Source organism: Schistocerca piceifrons, chromosome 7 (genome assembly GCF_021461385.2).
Source record: "Schistocerca piceifrons isolate TAMUIC-IGC-003096 chromosome 7, iqSchPice1.1, whole genome shotgun sequence".
In the NCBI taxonomy this organism is placed as follows: domain Eukaryota; kingdom Metazoa; phylum Arthropoda; class Insecta; order Orthoptera; family Acrididae; genus Schistocerca; species Schistocerca piceifrons.
The window spans coordinates 50,295,174-50,312,782 of NC_060144.1; the positions used below are offsets into that span (position 1 = coordinate 50,295,174).

At 38.6% G+C, this 17,609-nt stretch overlaps 1 protein-coding gene across 4 annotated transcripts in view; it reads right to left on the bottom strand.

The window, feature by feature from the left end:
* The window catches only part of LOC124804604 (UHRF1-binding protein 1-like), a 433,274-nt gene that overhangs the window by 176,446 nt on the left and 239,219 nt on the right, over positions 1 to 17,609 (bottom strand). For all 4 annotated transcript variants that reach the window (XM_047264799.1, XM_047264798.1, XM_047264802.1 and 1 more), the window contains exon 14: positions 2,495 to 2,693. In XM_047264799.1, coding sequence (XP_047120755.1) covers positions 2,495 to 2,693 — 199 coding nt within the window. The remainder of the gene's footprint in view (positions 1 to 2,494; positions 2,694 to 17,609) is intronic.

Genomic DNA, 17,609 nt, shown 5'->3' on the forward strand with positions numbered 1-17,609 from the left:
ACCCATCCTAAAGTGGTGTTCTGTTGCCCACCCAAACTCCACAGTATCCTAGTCCATACCTATGCTACTCCTAATCCCAACCCAGGGATCATATCCCTATGGAAGACCCAGGTGCAAGACCTGCCCAATCCACCCACCCATCACCTCATTTTCCAGGTCTGTCACAGACTTATCCTAACTCATCAGAGGCTTGGCCGCCTGTGAAAGCAGCAGTGTCATATAGCAGCTCAACTGAAATCACTGTACAGCTTTTTATATTGGTATGACTATCAACCAGATATCCACCATGATATGGCAAAGAGCAGAGTGGACCACCCTGTGGCACAACATGCAACTGAGCTTAACAGTCTTGATTTTGACTGCCACTTCACAACTCAGGCCATTTGGATCCATGCCTCTACCACCAGTTTTTCTGAATTATGCAGACAGAAGCTATGCACCAGCCATGCATTTGGAACGATCAGCTGATAATTCAATCAAGTGTTTTGGAGAAGCAGGTGAACTTCACGGGCGATGTGTGGTGAGCCTCCATTTTGCATGAAAACTGTTGAGTTCAATGCGTTTCTCTCCTGTGGGGCGGGTATGACATGCTGGCGAAGTATATCGCAGTAACACTGGCTACTCACAATGCATGTCTTTGGTCCCTGAGCACCAACCTGTTCAAAAAAGAAGGGCCAATGATGACCGTAGCCATGAGGCTACAACATACAGTGACACATTCACCCTACAGAAGAACTTCATGCACAGTGACTGGAGGTGAAGATCCCCCCATCAGCAATTCTGTGTGTTCACCTCAACTGACAGAGGAAAACGAGCTTAGTCTGTTGATAGGATGGTCCAGGTCCAGCCCTCATCAACTTCAATCCTTGTGAGAAAGTGGAGAGTGAAGTCAACATGTCGTCATGCGTCCTGTGGTGCAAGCTGCTGTACAATATGGATCTTGTACGGATACCATTTGAGATTGGTTTGAAACACCTTCCATACAGTGGACCATGGGATGTTCAGCTGTCACAACACAGCACGAGCACTGCCTGATGATCGGGAATTGTGCGCAGCATTGTCTGCCATAGCAACAGCAATTCCATCAACCACCTGTAGTGCAACTGGTCACTGGTCTCTTCCTGGAGTGACGTCCAGCTCTCCAGTTGTTTCAAACTACTTCATCACGCTACGCACAGCAAGCGGAGAAAGAGGACCCTTCTGTAATAGTTTCAGCCAGTGATATTCTCGAAGTGGAGCTGCAGCATTACTGTTGTTTTGGTAACAGAGGTTCACCAATAATGCCCTGCTCCTTTTGTCCGAGATCATGTTGATATGTCAACAAGTGCACTGCAACTGGTCAAGTGTTTGAAACCATGAATCTCAATGACTGATCAAGGCACCTGGTGGTCACAATTGGAACTGGACAGTGGCACTGTGACACATGGAAATCATGCACACCACACTGTGGACATTAAAGCTACCAAGTTTGGTACTCATAGGGTAATCAGCTTCCACATTATAATGTGTTAAATAGAGAAAGTTTAATTATAACCACCCAATATTACAGGCATCCCAATAATGTATCAACATGCAACCCTGCTCCTCAATAAGCTACTAATATTCCCCAAATCATTAGAGTAAGTCAGCATGGCAGCAATGATATCTACCATCAGTGTTCCCCACATGAAAGGAAATTTCCTTTACAATGAGGCACCAGTTGCTAACTCTAATCCTCATTGTCCTGCTCTCAATGGGTGTTAACCATCTCCATATGGTCACTCTCAAGGCAGGCAGGACCGGGATCTGCCAAAGGGGTTCATACAAGTGGACTGGGTGGACTCACTACTTTTGGCTATGTAGCTTTATGTTGATGAACATCTTACATAAAAAATTCAATATGTTATGAAACTTGCAAGTAGGAGATAGGTAAAAGTAGAACTGCAACTATGAGGCTGGGTCAAGAGTCATGCCTGAATAATTCAGCTGGTAAAACTACAGCCCAAAAAATATCGAGATTCTGGATTCAAGTCCTCATCCAACACAGTTATAATGCATTGATAAGTTTCAAAATTGCACACTCTGTTATACAGCAAAAAATTATTCTCAAATTCAGTATATCGGCAGGATGACGTCTACAACCACTGTGTTACCACTAAAGTGTCAGCAAAATAAGTGTCATCAAGGGAACTCCTCAAACCCTAATAACAGACAGCAACCGGCAATTCTTACCTAAGATTTGTGCATCTTAAAGAAAGTTAAAAAATCTGACAGTTCACCTACTTTCTGTGTTGTGTCAACCAGGGTAATAAAGAGTGTCTTCACACGCATACACAGTATTTTAAGCAGGCAGTAGTCCTTTCTTGCACTAACAGAACAAACCTGATTTGTGAGGCAATCTTGATAGTGATTTGTAGCAATTTCTCAATTTTCATGACTAAGCTCCATTTCTCAATATATCTGTATGAAATGAAAGAGAGATTTATATGATTCATCTCAGGAGAAAAATACATACCAGATCCCTTCGCTTGCCAGTACTGTCATCAGGAGAACGGCCATCACTAGGTGAGCTGACACTGCCATCAGGAGCAATTCTTTCTATATCTTCTGTCACCTCACTTGCAAGTTCCAGGCCCGGCTGCCACAGTTCACAAATACTTCCAGCACGAAACATAGTGTCTAATCCTTCTGTCTGCTGTCCTTCGAGAAGATACCTTTCACAAAAAAAGGCAGTAAATTATTAGTATTATTTTAATTCCACTGTGATGCCTTCCATGAGTACCTGGAGAAATTTTGGTTGATTTTAATGCTTTAAATAACATACATAAATACTATTATGCTTTAAATAACATACAGAAATGCTACAATGCAGCAAATAACTGCATCACACATGGCATACTACAGCCTTAGATTAGATTAGATTAGATTTACTTTCATTCCAATTGATCTGTAGTGAGGAGGTCCTCCAGGATGTAGAACATGTCAGAAAAACAACAATACATGACAAATATTTACAACTAAAACAAATAACCTAATGTACCATTCCACAGGTCGCAAGTGGAATGATCGTCATTTTTTAATGAACACTATATGAAAGAATCATTTTACAAATAGTAATGCACTGAATTTAAAATAAAAAAAGTATTTTATTTACTTGTAAGGTAATAAACATGTAATACAATTACTATAATACTTATTTACAATGAACACATTACTGCACTGAAATGGTGCAGAAGTTAGATTGCACACACACACACACACACACACACACACACACACACACACACACACACACTTACAATGAACGCTTTACTGCACTGAAATTGTGCAGAAGTTATATGGATATACACACACAAATCAGTGGTTTTACTGAGAAATTCATCAATGGAGTACAAATGCGTGTTCCTGAATAATGCACACCTTTTTGTACAAGACCAAGTGACTTTAAATCCTTGTGAAGATTATTCTTATTTCTAGTGTTGATTTCATGAATTGAGCAGTTGGTTTGAAAAAGTGATATATTTTTAATGACAAATTAAGGAATAAATATCTTGGGAAGCAGTAGTTAGTATCCCTAGTTCCCTAAACAGGCTTCTCAGGATGTTCTTGAGTCCACACCATATATAACTCTTACTGCAAATTTTTGTGCCCAGAAAACTTTAGTTTGGCTTGATGAATTACTCCAAAAAATAATCCCATAAGACATTATGGAATGAAAGTAAGCATAGTATGCCAGCATTTTCATTTTTATATCCCCTATGTCTGACACAATTCGCATTGCAAATAGAGGTTTGTTAAGACGCTTCAGCAGTTCTGTGGTGTGCTCCTCCCAGTTGAATTTATTATCAAGCTGTAATCCCAAGAATTTAACACTGTCCACTTCTTCTATCTGCTCGTCATCATATGTTAGGCATATACTCGTGGGACACCCCTTACAAGTTCCGAACTGAATGTAGTGTATTTTTTCAAAGTTTAATGACAAAGAATTGGCTAGAAACCAGTGATTAATGTCCACAAATATTTTATTAGCTGATCATTCTAAGACTACTCTTGATTTGCTATTTATTGCAATGTTTGTACCATCAGTAAACAAACGAACTTGGCTTCTGGTAATGTTACTGATGAAAGGTCATTGATATACACAAGAAAAAGTATTGTTGTTGTTGTGGCCTTCAGTCCTGAGACTGGTTTGATGCAGCTCTCCATGCTACTCTATCCGATGCAAGCTTCTTCATCTCCGAGTACCCACCGAATCCCACATCCTTCTGAATCTGCTTAGTGCATTCATCTCTTGGCCTCCCTCTACAATTTTTACCCTCCACACTGCCTTCCAGTACTAAATTGGTGATCCCTTGATGCCTCAGACCATGTCCTACCAACCGGTCCCTTCTTCTAGTCAAGTTGTGCCACAAACTCCTCTTCTCCCCAATTCTATTCAATACCTCCTCATTAGTTATGTGATCTACTCATCTAATCTTCAGCATTCTTCTGTAGCACCACATTTCGAAAGCTTCTGTTCTCTTCTTGTCTAAACTATTTATCATCCATGTTTCACTTCCATACATGGCTACACTCCATACAAATACTTTCAGAAATGACTTCCTGACACTTAAATCAATACTATCAATACTCGATGTTAACAAATTCCTCTTCTTCAGAAACGCTTTCCTTGCCATTGCCAGTCTACATTTTATATCCTCTCTACTTCGACCATCATCAGTTATTTTGCTCCCCAAATAGCAAAACTCCTTTACTACTTTAAGTGTCTCATTTCCTAATCTAATTTCCTCAGCATCACCCGACTTAGTTCGACTACATTCCATTATCCTAGTTTTGCTTTTGTTGATGTTCATCTTATACCCTCCTTTCAAGACACTGTCCATTCCGTTCAACTGCTCTTCCAAGTCCCTTGCTGCCTCTGACAGAATTACAATATCATTGGCGAACCTCAAAATTTTTATTTCTTCTCCATGGATTTTAATACCTACTCCGAACTTTTGTTTCCTTTACTGCTTGCTCAATATACAGATTGAATAACATCGGGGAGAGGCTACAACCCTGTCTCACTCCCTTCCCTACCACTGCTTCCCTTTCATGCCCCTCTACTCTTTATAACTGCCATCTGCTTTCTGTACAAATTGTAAATAGCCTTTCGCTCCCTGTATTTTACCCTTGCCACCTTCAGAATTTGAAAGAGAGTATTCCAGTCAACACTGTCAAAAGCTTTCTCTAAGTCTACAAATGCTAGAAACGTAGGTTTGCCTTTCCTTAATCTTTCTTCTAAGATAAGCCATAGGGTCACTATTGCCTCACGTGTTCCAACATTTCTACAGAATCCAAACTGATCTTCCCCGAGGTCGGCTTCTACCAGTTTTTCCATTCGTCTGTAAAGAATTCGCATTAGTATTTTGCAGCTGTGACTTATTAAACTGATAGTTCAGTAATGTTCACATCTGTCAACACCTGCTTTCTTTGGGATTGGAATTATTATATTCTTCTTGAAGTTTGAGGGAATTTCACCTGTCTCATACATCTTGCTCACCAGATGGTAGATTTTTGTCAGTACTGGCTCTCTCAAGGCTGTCAGTAGTTCTAATGGAATGTTGTCTACTCCCAGGGCCTTGCTTCGACTTAGGTCTTTCAGTGCTCTGTCAAACTCTTCATGCAGTATCATATCTCCCATTTCATCTTCATCTACATACTCTTCCATTTCCATAATATTGTCCTCAAGAACATCGCCCCTGTACAGACCCTCTACATACTCCTACCTTTCTGCTTTCCCTTCTTTGCTTACAACTGGGTTTTTATCTGAGCTCTTGATATTAATACAAGTGGTTCTCTTTTCTCCAAATGTCTCTTTAATTTTCCTGTAGGCAGTATCTATCTTACCCCTCGTGAGATAAGCCTCTACATCCTTACATTCGTCCTCTAGCCATCGCTGCTTAGCCATTTTGCACTTCCTGTCGATCTTATTTTTGAGACGTTTGTATTCCTTTTTGCCTTCTTCACTTACTGCATTTTTGTATTTTCTCCTTTCATCAATTAAATTCAGTATTTCTTCTGTTACCCAAGGATTTCTACTAGCCCTTGTCTTTTTACCTACTTGATCCTCTGCTGCCTTCACTATTTCATTCCTCAAAGCTACCCATTCTTGTTCTACTGTATTTCGTTCCCCCATTCCTGTCAATTGTTCCCTTACACTCTCCCTGAAACTCTGTACAAACTCTGGTTTAGTCAGTTTATCCAGGTCCAATCTCCTTAAATTCCCACCTTTTTACAGTTTCTTCAGTTTTAATCTACAGTTCATAACCAATAGATTATGGTCAGAGTCCACATCTGCCCCTGGAAATGTCTTACAATTTAAAACCTGGTTCCTAAATCTCTGTCTTACCATTATATAATCTATCTGAAACCTTCTAGTATCTCCAGGCTTCTTCCATGCATACAACCTTCTTTTATGATTCTTGAACCAAGTGTTAGCTCTGATTAAGTTGTGGTCTGTGCAAAATTCCACCAGGCAGCTTCCTCTTTCATTTCTTACCCCCAATTCATATTCACCTACTACGTTTCCTTCTCTTCCTTTTCCTACTACTGAATTCCAGTCACCCATGACTATTAAATTTTCATCTCCCTTCACTATCTGAATAATTTCTTTTATCTCATCATGCATTTCTTCAATTTCTTCGTCATCTGCAAAGCTAGTTGGCATATAGACTTATACTACTGTCATAGGCGTGGGCTTCGTGTCTATCTTGGCCACAACAATGTGTTCACTGTGCTGTTTGTAGTAGCTTACCCACATTCCCATTTTTTTTATTCACAATTAAACCTACTCCTGCGTTACCCCCCTCTTTGATTTTGTATTTATAACCCCGTATTCGCCTGAACAAAAGTCTTGTTCCTCCTGCCACCCAACTTCACTAATTCCCACTATATCTAACTTTAACCTATCCATTTCCCTTTTTAAATTTTCTAACCTACCTGCCCGATTAAGGGATCTGACGCTGCTGCCCCTCTTCAGGAACCACATGTTTCTCTGGCCTCTCAATAGATACTTTCCTGTTGTGGTTGCACCTATGGTTCAGCTATCTATATCATTGAGGCACGCAAGCCTCCCCACCAACGGCAAGGTCCATGGTTCATGGGGGTGGGCGGGGTGGGGGGTGGAGGGGTGGGGGGGGGGGCAAGTGAGGGCCCCAAAATGGAACCTTGTGGGACCCCACATGTAATTAGTTCCCAGTTGGATGATGCCTGATAGCTTGATACATATCTCTTTCCTAATAACACCCTTTGTTTCCTGCCAGAGATATAAGATCTGAACCATTTTGCAGTATTTCCTGTTACACTATAATATTCTAATTTATTTGCTTTACATTTACGCAAACTGGGTAGTATGAATTTCTGATGTGTGTACAAAATTTCTTTCATGAATCCAAATATACAGAAATTTGGAACAAAGCAGGATTAAAGCTCTGATATATGGTTTTTTAAGTATATTAGCAAGGCACAAAATAGACAACATAACTTCTGTATGACATTTCATCGTAAAGTTTTACTGAGGATGACAACAGCTTTGGAAGTCTATGCTCACACAAATTGTAAGTAAGCAAAGGACAGAGAGCACTCAGAGCCACAGACAAGAGGAAAAAGAGATAAAAGAAGCAAATGGGAGAAGTAAACTATCCACAAAAAGAATGGACAATCTGAGAAACAACACAACTAACTTAAAACGTAAAATACCCCAATACAAGCAACGTGAAGCAGAAACAATAGCAGTTAAAAAATGAGTGAAATGTGAGTTGACTGGTTGGTGAGAAGCAAGCACACATCATGAAGTCACTGCAAAACTCCGAAGTACTGGTATAGAATCTAAACTGCCTGTATGACGAAGCAGGCACAACTATTGCAGGTACAGTGTCGCCAAACAGGTTCTGAGACAAGGGATTGATTGTTCCAGTCCAGACTTTTCCCGTGTCATTTTAGCCTTATTGATAGCCTAGTTATCACCATGATTATTGTTACATTCTCCCCTCATGCCCACACGCATTCCCTTCCTTCCTTTTCATCTTCTTACTGTTCACTCCCAACTTTATTTTCTGTTGGTTGTCTATCTTATTATTTTTATCTGCGTGTTCTCTTTTTGTTTATTTTCTTTCCATTGATCTTGTATATGCTGTTTGATTCTTTACTTCCTGTAAGCACTGGCCAATTTACACTTCTTATTGCTGCAGTCTATTCTTTCCTTACCTCTAAGATGTTGACAGTCATTTTTGTTACTTCCAAATCAACAAGTTTTCGCATGTCATTCAGTTTCAATTTCAACTTCTCTCTTTCTGCTTTGCAGATGTATATGATACACACTATATCATCTAGAGCATTATAACTGTAGTTAACTCGGGGGGGAGGGGGGGGGGGGGGAACATGATAACTACACTAACCACGACAGTAACATGAAAGTGCTTTGGGAGTAGTTTGTGTCTGAAGCTCTTCATTTCTCGTTAATTATGTCATTTCACAACACCACTTCTAAATAGGTATATCCCTTATTTTTATATAACTGTTGTGCAGAACACACTACAAATTCTTACACCGAATATATGAATAGTGGGAAATCAAAGACTAAAATAGTGTTAATAAAATGCCATACATCACATCTTGCAATGCTAAGTGAATCTGCAAATCACTGCAGCTCTATAACACTTAAATTACACCATTAGTATTTAAAAATGCATGGAACTGTAGCCACTGACTGAAGCCATTTCGTCAAACCCTTTGTGAATAAGTTCCACATCAGTTTTTTTTTCTTTTTTTCCCTTCATTTTAATTCTGTTAAAGCATGAATATTTGACAGCTGTGAATAAGGATTTAGAAGAAACCTCATCTAGGCACCACATATATTTTACAAATGTACTGTCATTATTAGAGAAGATTTTAATCACCCAATAATTGGTTAGAGTAATTACAGTTTTATAAGTGTGGGTGTGGCAAGAAATTCTGTGAAACCTTAATATGAGCCATCTCTAAAATCTATTTACAAAAAGAAGGGAGACATTTTGATCTCTAAAGTAACTTCTGTCAAAGAGATTAGGGCACTACATACTCATTAAAACAAAAAGAAAAAATCAGGGTCGAAGCTCATGAAGCAGGATCTGTTTTGGATCAGATGAAATTCCTAAAACAACAGAAAGCAAGAAAATTTTATTTATAGGTATCAGGCCCAAAACCTAACAATTTCTGCAGAATGAAGAACTAATTATGTTGATCCACAGTGGATAAACAAAAGGATGAAAGTTGTTGCTAAACTGCAGCAGTGGCCAAGTGGTATACTCTGATCATGTCAATTTCCATGTCCTTCAGTTTGAATGATGTCATTGTGGTCTTCAATCCAAAGACAGGTTTGATGCGGCTTTACCCTATTTGAGTCTCTCCATCTCAAAGTAAGTACTGCGACCTACATCCTTCTCAATATGCTTAGTGTATTCTTCTCTTCGTCTCCCTCTACTGTTTTTACCTCCCGTGTTGCCCTCCAGTACTAAATTGGTGATCCCTTGATACCTCAGAAAGTATCCAACCAACTGACCCCTTCTTCTTGTCAGGTTGTACCACAAATTTCTTTTCTCCCCAGATCTACTCAGTACCTGCTCATTAGTTATGTGATCTGCCCATATAATCTTCAGCATTCTTCTGTAGCACCACATCTCAAAAGCTTCTATTCTCTTCTTGTCCAAACTGTTGATCGACAATGTTTCACTTTCACACATGGCTACACTCCATACACATACTCTCAGAAAGGACTTCCTCACACTTAAATCTATACTCAATGTCAACAAATTTCTCTTCTTCAGAAACCCTTCCCTTGCCGTGCCAGTCTACATTTTATATCCTCCCTACTTCAACAGTTATTTTGCTTCCCAAATTACAAAACTCATCCACTACTTTAATGTGTGCCTCATTCCCTCAGCATCGCCTGATTTAATTCAACTACTTTCCATAATCCGTATTTTGCTTTTATTGATGTTATCTTATGTCCTTCTTTCAAGACTTGTCTATTCCTTTCAACTGCTCTTCCACATCCTTTTCTGTCTCTTGACAGAATTACGATGTCATCGATGAACCTCAAAATTTTTATTTCTTTTCCCTGGACTTTATTTCCTCCTGCAAATTTTTCTTTTGTCTCCTTCATTGCTTGCTCGATATACAGACTGAATAGCATCAGAGATACGCTACGATCCTGTCTCACTCTCTTCTCAACTAGTGCTTCACTTCCGTGCCCCTCAATTCTTACAATTGCCATCTGGTTTCTAACAAACTGTAAATAGCCTTTTGTGCTCTGTATGTCACCCCTGCCATCTTCAGGCTTTGAAAGAGAGTATTTCAGTCAACATTGTCAAAAGCTTTCTGTAAGTCTACAAATGCTATAAATGTAGATTTGCCTTTCCTTAACCAATCTTCTACGAGAAGTCATGGAGTCAGTATTGCCTTGCATGTTCCTACATTTCTCTGGAATCCAAACTGATCTTCCCCGAGGTTGGATTCTACCAGTTTTTCCAGTCTTCTGTAAATAATTTGTGTTAGTATTTTACAACCATGACTTATTAAACTGATTAGTGCTATAATTTTCACACCTGTCAGCACCTGCTTTCTTTGGAATTGGAATTATTACATTCTTGTTGAAGTATGTTGGTATTTTGCCATCTCACACATCGTACTCACCAGATGGAAGAGTTTTGTCATGGCTGGCTTTCCTAAGGCTATCAATAGCTCTAGCGGTATGTTGTCTAATCGTGGGGAGTTGTTTCGATTTAAGTCTTTCAGTGCTCTGTCAAATTCTTCACACAGTATTATATCTCCATTCTATCTTCATCTATGTCCTCTTCCATTTCAGTAATATTGCCCTCAAGTACATCTGCCTTGCATAGATCCTCTAAACACTCCTTCCACCTTTTTTTCTTTCTTTGGTTAGGACTGGTTTTCCATTGGAGCTCTTGATGTTCATACAGGTAGTTCTCTTCTCTCCAATGGTCTCTTTAATTTTCCTGTATGCAGCAGCTATATTACTACTTGTGATATATGCATCTACAGCCTTATATTTGTCCTTTAGCCATTCCTGCTAGGCCATTTTGCACTTCCTACTGACCTTATTTTTTAGACATTTGTATTTCTTTTCACCTGACTCATTTATCACATTTTTTAATTTTCTCCTTTCATTGATTAAATTCAATATTAGGATTCCAACAGGCCCTCGTCTTTTTACCTACTTGATCCTCTGCCGCCTTCACTATTTCATCTCTCAAATCTACCCATTCTTCTTCTACTGCATTCCTTTCCCCTGTTCTTGTCAATCGTTGCCCAATGCTCCATCTGAAACACTCTATAACCGCTGGTTCTTTCATGTCTCACCTCCTTAATTTCCAAACTTTTTGCAATTTCTTCGTTTTTAATCTGCAGTTCATGACCAAGAAATTGTGGTCAGTGTCCACACTTGTCCCTGGAAATGTCTTAAATTTCAAACCTGGTTCCTAAATCACTGTCTTACCATTATATAATCTGGTGTCTCCAGGTCTCTTCCACGTAAACAGTCTTCTCTCATGATTCTTAAACCAAGTGTTTGTTATGATTAAATAATTCTCTGTGCAAAATTCAACCAGATGACTTCCTCTTCCATTCCTTTCTCCCATTCCATATTCACCTACTACTACTCCTTCTCTTACTTTTCCTATTACCGAATTCCAGTCCCCCATGAGTATTAAATGTTTGTCTCCCTTAACTAACTGAATAATTTCTTTTGTCTCATCATAAATATCCTCTTCAATCTCTTTCTCACTGTGGAGCTAGTTGGCATATAAACTTGTACTACTGTGGTGGGTGTGGGCTTGCTGTTCATAGTAGCTTACCCACATACCTATTTTCTTATTCATTATTAAACCTGCATTGCACCTATCAGACTTCGTATTGATAATACTTCATTCACCTGACCAGTAGTTCTGTTTCTCCTGTCACTGAACTTCACTAATTCCCATTATATCTACCTTTAACCTATCCATTTCACTTTTTAAATTTTCTAACCTACCTACCCAATTAAGGGATATGATATTCCTCATTCCAATCTGTAGAGAACGCCAGTTCTGTTTCTTCTGATAACGATGCCATCCTGAGTAGTCCCCACCCAGAGATCTGAATGGGGGACTATTTTACCTCTGGTATATTTTACCCAAGAAGATGCCATCATTATTTAAGCATACAGTAGAGATGCATGCCCTCAAGAAAAATCACGGCTGTAGTTTTCCCTTGCTTTCAGCCGTTCGCAGTGCCAGCACAGCATGGCTGTTTTGGTTGATGTTACAAGGTCAGATCAGTCAGTCATCCAGACTGTTGCCCCTGCAACTACTGAAAAGGCTGCTGCCCCTCTTCAGGAACCGCACGTTTGTCTGGTCTTTCAACAGATACTCCTTCATTATGGTTGCATCTATGGTACGGCCATCTGTACCGCTGAGTTACTCAAGCCTCCCCATCAATGGCAAGGTCTACAGCTAATTTTATTTAATCTTTGGGAAGAGAATGAAAATTGCAGCATAATTTCTGAATAGTTATTTTCAACAAAGTAAATTTTATTGTGAACTAGGAAAAATAGTAAAATGCTATAAGCCTACAAACATCGGTGATATGTTTATGCTTAATGCTATTTTTTTTTCTGACAACATACATTATCCTTTTTAAGGGAATATGAGAACAAAACAGGAACCAAAACTGTAACGCAATTGTTTCTGAAATCTCTCTCTCTCTAGCAGATACACACACATTTTCCTTCTGTCCCTATTAAGTCTCCACAGTACATTGTATGGTATTCATCACACAAGTAGGGAGAACAGAGAAATCCTCTGCATCAAGCACAATTAGATGAAAACCGTTTTTCAGAATGCACATTTTTTCCAGCCATAAAGACACTTCTCTTGAGCGTTAATTTGACACACAGCACGCATATGACAACACAGTGTGATATAGAGGGGCTAGCAAGTACTAAGCAATGGATCTTTATGGCGTGTACTTGATCAGGCAGTTCATTTCTAGAAGTATGTGACAATTTTGTACTTTCTAATGAAATTCTTAACCTAAAAAGTGAAAGAAATTAGCATCGCATAGATGACAGGCAGGTATACCAATAATATTTTTTTATGAAAAGGGCAGACTGCTATTTGTCACATAGAGGAGGTATGACTCACAGACAGGCACAATGAAAAGATTGCTAAACATTTAAGCTTTTGGGCAAAATAACACAACTACTTTGAAAATAGCAATAAGAACGTAACTTACAGAAAAGTAATAACAAAGAGTTGTTTCTGGCATCCCAGTAAAATTTATGGATGTAAATAATAACTTATAGAAGTAAATGTATAAACGACACAAATGTTGCAAAGAGTTGGAACATATAATTTCTGGTATCCCAGTATAATTTGCAGATGTGAGCTTGCTTCTGCATTTTTTCAGCCAAACCTAAGCATATCATTAGATAATCTGAATACCTTACACCAATTTTGCAAGTAGGAAATTCACTTGTGACAAGTACTCCTGTTCTATCACTGTCTCTATCGAGCTTGAAACTGACTCGAACTGTGAAGTTATCTAGACATGAATAATCAGCCTAGGTAACTCTGAAGTTAATCATAAGATTTTTTACTGGCAACTCAGGGCCACCTTAAAGTTGTGGAATCATTCAATGAAAGTCTATGTTCAGTAGTGCAGATGTATCCCTATCACACAATAATGGTGGTGACTTTAACCTACTGTGTACAGACAGGGGCATCTATGGTTTCATTGCAGGTGGTAGGGACAGATAGTTTTGTGAAGTAGTACCGAAATCATCATCATCATCAGCCAGTACTAGCACTTAATGATGTGGCCTCTTTGACTCGGTATGTAATAAAGCATCCCAGTAAGATCGTCCGATCCTAAGCTTCCCGTTGCCAACTGAATCCCACTGTCTTCTTTATATCTCTGTCCCATCTGTCTGGCGGTCTTCCTCTAGGTCTTTTTTGGTAAACTGGGCTCCAGTCTAGGACTTGTTTAGACCATCTACCATCTTTTGTTCGAGCAACATGACCAGCCCCCTGTCATTTCAATGTATTCACTCTTTCTATTAGGTTGGTGACCTTCGTTGTTCGTCTTATTTCAACTGCTCTCTTCCTGTCTTTTTTCGAGTAACCTAACATTGATTTTTCCATTCCTCTTTGAGCTACTATTAGCTGCCTAACAATGAACTTATTTAATGTCCATGTTTCACAGCCTAGTACTGAACTAGTTTTGTAAAAACTGCATCGAGCAGTTAGTGCAACAACCCACATGCATTGGAAATCTTTTAGATCTTGTAGCTACAAACAGAGCTATGAGCACAGAGACTGTGATCACGACATATTCATAGCAACAATGGTTACTAAAGTTAATAAATCCATTAGGAAGGCATATATGATGGATGTAGTGGAATTATGGGAAATGTTTACACTGATTGTAAATCACATACATTCCAAGTAGGCAGATTCATGATGTTAAAGACCCATCATGGCTGGAAAATGTTGAGGAAGTACAGATTGTTGCACTCTGTCAAAAAAGAACATGGAAATAGTGATGAGCAAAAGTTGGTAGAAATTTGTGCATCTATAAAGAGACTTATGCACAAAGCATACAACAGCTTCCACAGACATACCTTAGCAAAAGATCTTGCAAAAAATCCAAGAAAATTCTCATCCTACATAAAATCACTAAGCGTGTCGAAGGCTTTGATCCAATCACTCATCAATAAGTTTAGTGGTGACAGCAAAATTAGCAGTCATTTTCAATTTTGTGTTTAAAAAAGTCATTCACGGAGGATTGTACACACATACCACTGTTTGACCATCGCACAGACTACTGTATGAAGGGCATAGAAATAGGTGTACCAGGAGTTGAGAACTAACTTTACAATTTGAAACCATAGAAGTCGTCATATCCAGATAGAATCACAATTTTGTTTTACAGAGTTTTCTAGAGCATTAACTCTGTACCTGGCTTGCATCTATCGCAAATCTCTCTACCAGCACATGGTCATAAGTGACAGGAAACAAGTGCAGATGAAACCTATATAAAAGATGGGTAAAAGAATTACAGAACAATAATGTTAACACTGATTTTTTTTGCAGAATCCTTAAACACTTTGGCTGAAATGTAATTGTGTAACAGTCGTTTTGTTGTGCCTGTCTGCCATTAAATGTCACATCTTTATGGTGAGCAGCAATCTATCCTTTTCCTTATATTGTAAATATCTAGGCTTAATGTTGCCAAGAGATATCAAATGGAATGAGCACATACGGACATCGTGGGGTAGGCGAATGGTCGACTTCAGTTTATTGGGATAGTTTTTGGGAAACTGCAGCTCATCTACAAAGGAGATGCCATATAGAACACTTGTACCACCCACTCATGAGCAATGCTTGAGTGTTTGGGATCCCCACCAGGTCGGATTAAAGGCAGGCATCAAAGCAATTCAGAGGTGTACTGCTAGATTTATCATTGGGTTTGACCAATATGAGTGTTATGGCAATACTATGTGAACTCAAATGGGAATCCCTGGTTGGAAGATGATGATATTGCAAAACACTATTGAGAAAATACGAGATGTTAGGGCTCGTAAGGAGGCATGTAGACAGTTGTTTTTTCCTTGCTCCAATTGCTAGTAGAATAAGAAAAGAAATGACTAGTAGTGTGTAGCATAAAAGAATGCGAATGCGACAAAAGAGAGTGCAATACACACCATATTTTAGTAACCGATACTTTCAACAAATGCAAATTTACGTAGCTTAATGAGCATGCATTGCAACAATAATTAGTTGACTAAATTAATGAAACTGAGGTATCTGAATAATAATGAAATACAGAAAAATTATGATGAAACGTTGTTTCTATTCAAAAATATGTGTAAAAAATGTAAACGAATAGTAAAACATGTATTTACAAAATTTAAACACAGAAATCTGATTGAAACGTGGTTCAGACATATGCAAAGATCCAGTATTTCTATCACTTAAAAAATCAAATCCATATTTAAAAAGCTATGAACATTTCCAAATCAAACATTATTGTGGATAGGTATTTCATGTACTGCAAAAATGATAACCGTATTGTTTCAGCAAGTTTATTACTCTGTAAATCCAAATTCTGTAACACATTTTAAAAAACCAATAAACTTTTAACAGTAACTTCAAAATCACTGTTTTAAACAATGAAGATATTCAGATTTCAATTATTGAAAACTATATAAGTACCAATGGTAGTAGCTATTATTGAGTCAAATTTTGTATTATTGGCTCAGATTTTGTAGAGTCAATGTTACGTCATATTTGTTGTGAGAATAAACATGTTATAAGGCACAATTTCATTTCTGCCACATCATTTAGTAGATCTGATAAACTGAGACAAGTTTATCCTGACATTACAGAGAGCCCAAGGCTTTCCTACATGAGGAGATAATTGCAGCAAGTTACACAAACAAATCACAATAATCAAGAAACAGCAAGTTAAGTATCTATTCTTGATAGCCATAAATGATAGACATATTTTACGTGGTACATGGTCGTCGCCCCCCCCCCCCCCCCCCCCCTCCATACACCATATACGACCTGTGGAATGTGTATGTAGATGTATGTGTTGGGCTAGGTAATCATGTCCTGACATTAGGTGAAAGATGGCTACTGCTTCCTTCCTATGTTTATTCCTAAATAGGTTCTAATTGTCTTGCACATTTCTCCAAATTCTGCCACTTGTCTCACTTGTTAAATGGGATTCCATAACAATGTTGTGAATAAGTTACTCAACTGTGTCAGGTGGAATGGGCTTTTTGTTAGCTTGTATAATGATTTCTTTTTAGGCCAATAGGTCAGTAGTTACACACATCTGTAACATTCCGTAAGTCACATATGCCTCATGGATAGTGCTAAATGAGTAGCACAAGAAGACAAAAGTCTAATTACAAGAAACAATATATGTTTCATGATAGCAAACCTGTTATAAGCACAATGATTTAAACCCAGGAATGAGGAAGCAGGCTTTAATACACCTTTGTCACTGACCCAAAACACAAAAGTTTTCCTCATCTAGTATATCTGCAATGGACTAAAACCATTTAACTTCCAATTTTTCAGAAACTTTTAGGTTGCAGGCCAAATGGGTGAAATAAACTTTTCTTGTTTTAGATTGTTCTGATGATTCCATCTGATTCCAAACTGACCATGTGCTATGGCAATGTATCTTGATTTTTTTAAAAAAACAGAAGCATAGTGGCCCATACTCTTCCACAGGTGGTGTAGCAACCAAGTAATACATGAAACCAATCCAAATACAAGAAATATGGCTTTATTCATAAACCTCTTAACAATAATGGAAATAAGCCTCTCATGACTTCACACATAACAAAACAAAAGAATCATACAGAAGGTGCAACATAAGTGATACACAGAATAACTAATGTGTGTGGTACAAACTAAAAGAAATAGTGAGTGTGAGTCAGTGATGCTCTGAATGTATACGGGTGTGAGTCACTGGTAGATGGCGTGGGGGAGACCATACCATGTGTACACTTCCTACAGCCATCCCCTAGCAGCCTG